We start from the raw sequence: 7,129 nt of genomic DNA, 5'->3' as shown, positions 1-7,129 counted from the left end.
TTTACTTACTAATAATAGTAATAGTAATTAGTTAGTAGGTAGGTAGTAGTAGTAGTATTATATTATATATAGTATATATATATATATATATATATATATATATATATATATATATATATATATATGTATGCATATTGGCGAAAGCACCATATCGATTAGTGGATCTAGAGCCACTAACATCACGGATAATGAATGTGAAAATTGTGTACTCTACTGATATATACATAATATATATTAATATACATATATATATTTTGAAATCCTCAATTACGAACTTTTTCATGTGGAAGGAGATTGTAGACTTCCATTTTCTATTTGTGATGATCTAAAAACAGTACGATATCGTATGTATGTTTGAGTTGAAGGATTTTAAAGGATTGCAAAACCACCGTTCATATATGTGATTTGGAACAATAAATGTGTCTTATTACTGTTATCAGGATTGACAAATTCATTTAGCAGAAAGAATGGAGGACATTTCAGCATTTAAAAGATCGATTATCGATGTTTCACTGAGAAAGTTTAAATTGCTCTGTAAGTGATAAAACTTAATTTTTGTTTTACTCAAAATCTTTAGATAATTTAATATGTTAATGTTAAGTGTTACATATTTTTCATTTATTTTTAGATTTTTATCTAATATTTAGCAATTATCTATTTGGAATTGTATTAAAAAATTATATTAATTAACTTTCAGAACAATTTAAACCGTCAAATAGTTATAAAATTTGTGAATTAGCAAATTTATTACACACGCTAAAGTTTAAACAAAATCAGTGTGTATAAAAATTTATTCTTAAATTATAATTTGTAAGTGGAGATTAATGTTTTATTAATTTAAAATAATTGTGTAATTGGAGAACAATATAAACAAATTTCTTCAAAATTACAATGTGATTATGAATATGTCAAAATAGTACAATTTTTGTATTGTATTGTATCACTCTTTGTTGAAGAATCGAATAATCACATTTTTAATCTAGGTTATTTATTTAAAAAATTTGGCCTTTAAATCTTTCTAATCTCTTGAGATTACTAAAAAGGCGTATAATTATATTTTATGAAAATTTTGGCAAAAATCATCTTGTAGAATATGATAATGTATAGGTGCTGTTCATAAAATATTACAGTATCTACATATTATTCTTCATATGCCTTATATATTCCAAGTTTAATTTCTTGGAATTTGGAAACTAAATATTTCACAAGAAAACTTCTCTATAAATGTGCATATATGCGCGTATTAGTTTAAAAACTTTCGGGCAATCGTAATTTCTTTAACAATGAGCATTTAATAGTAATTATATTCTTTATTTTGTCTCATATTTAGTATTATATATAGACGTTTAAATCGATGCATATCTATCTAAATTTTATGGGATTGTTTCTAATTAGATTTTGTTTGATATAATTTTTAGTTCTCAAACTCACATTTATAGGCAGTTTAATGGTAAAACATTTTATTTCATTAAATTCCTTTATGTAATATTTCTTTCCCAATGAACTACGATAAGAATCCATTCTCATTAGACTCTTCATAAACATAAAATATAAACATTTTTTACAACTTATATCTTTCAACTAGCCCATATAATCGAATTTTATAAATTTTATTTAAAACGCCATAAATAGAAACATTTTCAACGTTGAAGAATTAGGATTATTAAATCTTACAAATTCAATATCTTAAATTTTCACTTGCGAAAAAAATGTGTCTATATATATATATATATATATATATATATACACACACACACATACACATAATTTGTTAAATTACCTCCATTATAAAATATTACATGAGGCTAGTATAAAAAGTTTACAAAAATTATACAATCAAAATATTACAAAATGTAAAACTTTAATTACACATATTAAAAATAATATCCTAGTTTTTTCCGAACAATCGTGTCTATACTTCGGCGTATTTCCATTGGATTTTTTAATTTCGCAACAAAAAGGCAGACTGCTTTATTAATTAAAACAGTTTAATTTTTTATCACATATTGAAGTCTATGTAGATTAAAAATTACATATACGTTTAGATATAGGATTATATATTTTGGATTTATATATAAACTCTAACTCTTGATTTTCGATGTCGAATATGTCATAGAGATTTTGCACTTTCGAACAATCTCATATTTTGAAATAATCTATTGACATAATATTGCAGCTAATTTTTATGTCATCTACCTGATTTCCGAATACAAACGCAATTTTATTGCCCTGTGCTTCCTTTTACATATAAGATCGTGATACTATATTATAAATATTTAAAGAGAGCTTGTGACATGTAATTTATCAATTCCTCTTGTTTTATGAGCAAGCAGTTACAATAAATTAATCAATTAATTAATTGTGAACGAAAAATTATAAAATTTCGGATCAACTTTTACTAACGTGTGTCTTTGAGATGTTTAAATATATATTATTAACATAATAATTTCATAAATTTGCGATTATGTTAATTGATTTTTTTATATTTAAATAGAAAAACAATTTTTAACTTATTAATGACATACTAAAGATGACAAAATTTTGGCTGAAACGTTCATGTAGAATTTTATATCATTAACTGAAGACTTTAAATATATGATTTTTTACTATGAAAATCCGTGACATATGCTCGTTATCACTATTTAAAAAAATTTGACATAAAGTTTTTAAATGCGAGCATGAATGTTATTGCAACTAAATGCAAATGTGAAATCGAAATATCGTATTTGCGGAAATTCATTTTAAAAAAATATTGACGCACGTATGTGAAACAATTCGCACTTTCGTCTCTTTTTTAATTAAATATCGAATTAAAACCTCAAATTTATTTAATATATACAAATATATTTTTAATATGTACAGATGCGAATGTTACAAACTCCTCTTTATTCGGATAACTTAATATATAAAAAGATAATATATTGCTGTGTAAAATTAAAATAACAAAATCATATTTTATGGTAATTTGTGACTTTTCCTCAATTGAAATAAATCATTAAGTGTCAATAAGTGTCGATTATCGTAATTTAATCACATATTGAAAAAGATTCACTGCATTTTGTTTGATATCTAGTAAATATTTTTGTTTTGTAATATTAGTCAGTCATGTCCTATAAAGATATAATAGGCCATATATTTAAGATAGATATATAGGTCTGTTCTTTTTGACTGAATTTTTGCACGAGTTTATCTTTCTTCTTTTTCTCTCCAGAAGAAGAAATAGAGGAAGAAAGATGAACTGGTGCAAAAGTTCAGGCAAAAAGAAGGCCTAATATCACTTTGCGACTATTTGAATGATTTAGATCGAAATCTTTCAATTAATTTCGACTAAAATAGATCGTCTTTAATATTATTCTCAGAGAAATCAGTATTTTGTTGGCCAATGTTAGATTCTACCGTATTCATCTGTTCGTCAGAAGCGATCGCATTTTGCATGGAAGTTGGAATTACCGTAGATGTAATGACATTTCCATTGCTTTCTGATTCTGGTTTTCTCTTCAATTGTCCGACTATAGTTACATAATTAGCAGGTACCAAACCGACATTTCTATTATCGGTGGCTATCCACCAACCTGGTATACTTTTAGATTGCAGGGAGCGCGGCGCCAACCATATTTTTTGACCAGTTCTCAGGCTCAATTCTTCATTAGAAACTGCCATGAAATCATACATTGCTGTTGCCACACATATTGGATCCTCGCATTTCACCCATTCTTTCGGATCGTTAACTGTAAATTTAACTAATATATAAGGTATCAAAATATATCTTAAAGATAAAGAAAAAAGGAATTATAATAAAAAAAATTAGTTTATATGAAATTGCATTTATATATTTTTTGTAAAATGTTTATAAAAATTATTCGACGTTTTTCTAAGCATAAAAATTTAACGACGGAAGACGTAGATTATTTGTAAACATCACGTGTTTATTTAGATTTAAAATGTCTTTAAAAATGCAAAAACAATTACCTTTTATTTGATTTTGTCTTATGTTACTTGTTATCTTGTGAATTAGATATGGAATAGCGACAAACACGCCGAGGAGTAAAATATTCATCCAAGGAGAAATCCTTTCGTTCGTCGCTGTTATCGGTGTTTGTTCTCCGTTTGTTAATTGTGACACTGATTGCTGCCACAAGTCTTCGACGACAGCATTTTGCGTTTGAAGACCTAGAAATAGAATAATTATTAAATGATAATAAATTATCTAAGTAGAGATAAAAGTTTTGATTATATAAAAAACCGAACCTACCAAGCGTAAATAAAATCTTTTTGTAGATCCATTTCATCACACGGATTAAAGCAAATGTGCTTAATAACTGGCCAATTGTTGACCGCAATCTACCAATATTATCTGCTACGCTTAAAATCGCACGGAAGGAATTTGTCAATGCGAAATATGTTGATTCCAGTAACATTGTGATGGACGAAAATGTATGTAATACGGTCTCCACTACACGAAAAGTTGATCTTGTGCTCTCTTCTGCGTATTGTTGAAACCTGCAACATGAAAAGCAAATTCTTTAACACTCTATCAATTGTTTCTATCCATCAATTTAATTTTAATCTCAGTTTAATTTACTCTTTATCTTTTTTTCATTTTCAAGCTGATATTTAGAGACAGATCTTACATTTAAGATCGTTCTAAGTACAATTTCAAGACAATCATAAGAATGGCGTTTATGTTTTAAATGCTAATATTAGCATTTTAAAACATTGCTTAAAATGATTTTGATATAAGAATGGAATATGAATATCGACCTTTTAAAATAAGAAAAAGATAAAAAGTTAATTAAAATTGATAAAATTAAAAAGAGATTAAAGTTAATTTACATTGGTAGAAATGAACATTAGTTCAAAAAGCTTAAAGATACTTTTTCAAATAAGAATAAAACTGTAATTACTATATAATAATTACATTATATAAATTAATCTTTGGGATTTCAATTTAATCGCTGATACTTCATCGGCCTTGACTTTCATTAGCCTTGAATTTATTGTTTATTTTTATTTTTAAGAGTGTGAGTCTATTAATAATATTTAATATTTATCATTGATAATAATTTAATAATTTGATAATTACTATATTTTTTAAACGCAATATAATTAAGAAAGTTCTACATTTTTGTTCTTTCATTATTTTATATCTCAGTAGTTAACTCTCAATTAGATATTTACAGATGATCTTTTCTAGTATACCTGTTCTCCACATCACCACTGTGTCCTCCAATTTGTCCATAGCTGTTACCAGAATAGGGAATGTAACTACCAAAAGATCCATATCCACCGTAACCTCTGTAACCTCCATATCCATAATTGCCATAATTGCCATAGCCATAATTCGAGCCATATGGTCTATAATCGTTATATCCTAAATAACTTTGAGCTGGCTGGCGAGGTGGCAATGGAGGTGGAATGGCTCCAGCTCCAGTTTGAAAGGATGATTGTCCCGGCATGCTAGATAGAATCAAAATTTGCATTGTTTGTTTCAAATGTCATTAAGACAGACATCAATCTAATCATTTTTTATGTGAAGTAGAAAATTGTAATCTAAGTATATATTTCAAATATAAAAAGTATAAAAGAATTATTATTAATAAATGATTATCAAGAGAAAGAGAGAGCTACACACCAAAGTGTCAAAAAGCCTGTTCTTTTTAATAGAACTTAAATTCTTGTATATCTTTTCTCTCTAATGTGAAAAGAAAAAGAGGAAAGCTGAACTGCAAAAAGTTTAACTGTTTAAAAAAACAAGCCTAATAATTTTACAATTAAAGATTAAAAATCTACTAAAAATGATCAAATATTTATTCCAGATATACACACAACTTTCCATTCTTTTTTATTTTCTATTGCTCGAATAAACAAAAATAAGAGAAAACATCAAAACAGAATGTTATTGGAATGTAAGGATAACTGGTGCAGAATTCGGTCACAAAATGATCAGCTGAATATCTTGTGACATCATCATGATTCTGAGGATTGTTTGCAAGATTATTTCGAGGATACGCGTCGATACCAGACACCGATGTTTTACCTGGACGAAAAGCTAGAATTTCTAAGCTGATTACTGTTGATAATGTTACTCCGTCCCGGTGCCATCGTTCTCGGATCTCACGTCTTTCTCCGAAGATTTTGCGACAGCGGCACTGTGCTTAGAAATATCTTGAATGATCTGATAGCGCAGTTCAAAGTTCAAGAACCCTAAAAAAAGAACTGTGCACTTTCTTGACGTCCAAAGGATTCTCCAGCGATGGCAGGGCGTTCACTCACGTCAATTTGCGTCAACTCATGTGTTCTTTTTCTTCTTTAAGTCCGAAGATTTCAGACCTTTACATCTAGTCGCGATTGTCGCAAAATTACACGAACGTTCCGTCTCGCATACAATAAATATTCGTATTGACGTATTAAGGCCCGTCCAGATGTGAATACTCGCTTGTTAACGCTAGAGTTCCTTTAGTAAAAGTTAAGCATAAAAGCACAAAGACGCCATTGCCGGGTACTGGCCGGAAACAGCACAATTCCACCATGGTTGACAGTCCGATTTCGCATTCGCGTTTTCTATACCATGAAACAGTTGCTCATACCAATTCACATATTCATTACTTATCGAAAGTATCTGCAAATGGCATTTAAAGGGATTCGAAATCTGACCAATCAGGAATCGATGTCCCTCATGCCTTGACTCTTACTAGAGGGACTCTAGTTAACGCCTGCAAAAGGCGAACATGATCAATAAAACCGTTCAATTTCGCGGAATTTTTGAGAATTCGAGTTTATTTAAGTTTACGTGACTTTATCAATTTCTTGCTGCTGGGTTCCATTGCATTTGAAACAATTTTCTAAAATCATTCATTTTCATATCATATTTTTATATCTCATTGTTGTTATATAAGAATATATTTGTAAGTTATTGTAAATTTAAAATTTTAATTTTATATATATGGCAAAATTTGAATATTTTATGAATTTTTTGTATATTACATTACTTTTAAATATAAAGGACAACTTCCAAATCACATTCACTTTTAAATATAAATTATTCATACAATATATCATTAATTAAATAAAAATGTACATAATTATATATACATTACAATTATATTATCATTACAATAAAAAATTTATA

The 7,129-nt window shown here is 27.8% G+C and overlaps 1 protein-coding gene across 1 annotated transcript; it reads right to left on the bottom strand.

Annotated features, from left to right (window-relative positions):
• Window positions 1–3,327: 3,327 nt before the first annotated feature.
• LOC105624464 (peroxisomal membrane protein PEX13) lies at window positions 3,328–6,102 on the bottom strand. The gene is made up of 5 exons (XM_012205824.1): window positions 6,038–6,102; window positions 5,200–5,457; window positions 4,253–4,500; window positions 3,970–4,170; window positions 3,328–3,728 (listed from the first exon to the last, which is right to left on the bottom strand). The coding sequence occupies exons 1-5, from the start codon at window positions 6,100–6,102 to the stop codon at window positions 3,328–3,330; spliced, it is 1,173 nt and encodes a 390-aa protein (XP_012061214.1).
• Between the last annotated feature and the right edge of the window lie 1,027 nt (window positions 6,103–7,129).

The sequence above is a fragment of the Atta cephalotes genome (genome assembly GCF_000143395.1).
Source record: "Atta cephalotes unplaced genomic scaffold scaffold00079, whole genome shotgun sequence".
Lineage (NCBI taxonomy): Eukaryota > Metazoa > Arthropoda > Insecta > Hymenoptera > Formicidae > Atta > Atta cephalotes.
This window is presented reverse-complemented; position numbering and strand designations above follow the sequence as displayed.

What these genes read in the sequence shown, in the direction of transcription:
- LOC105624464 (XM_012205824.1), bottom strand. Translation starts at nt 6,102, where the DNA reads ATGGCACCGGGACGGAGTAACATTATCAACAGTAATCAGCTTAGAAAT. An exon ending in AGTGGTGATGTGGAGAACAG is followed by an intron (nt 4,501 to 5,199) that starts GTATACTAGAAA and finishes TTCATGTTGCAG; the next exon opens with GTTTCAACAATACGCAGAAG. An exon ending in AAAGATTTTATTTACGCTTG is followed by an intron (nt 4,171 to 4,252) that starts GTAGGTTCGGTT and finishes TTCTATTTCTAG; the next exon opens with GTCTTCAAACGCAAAATGCT.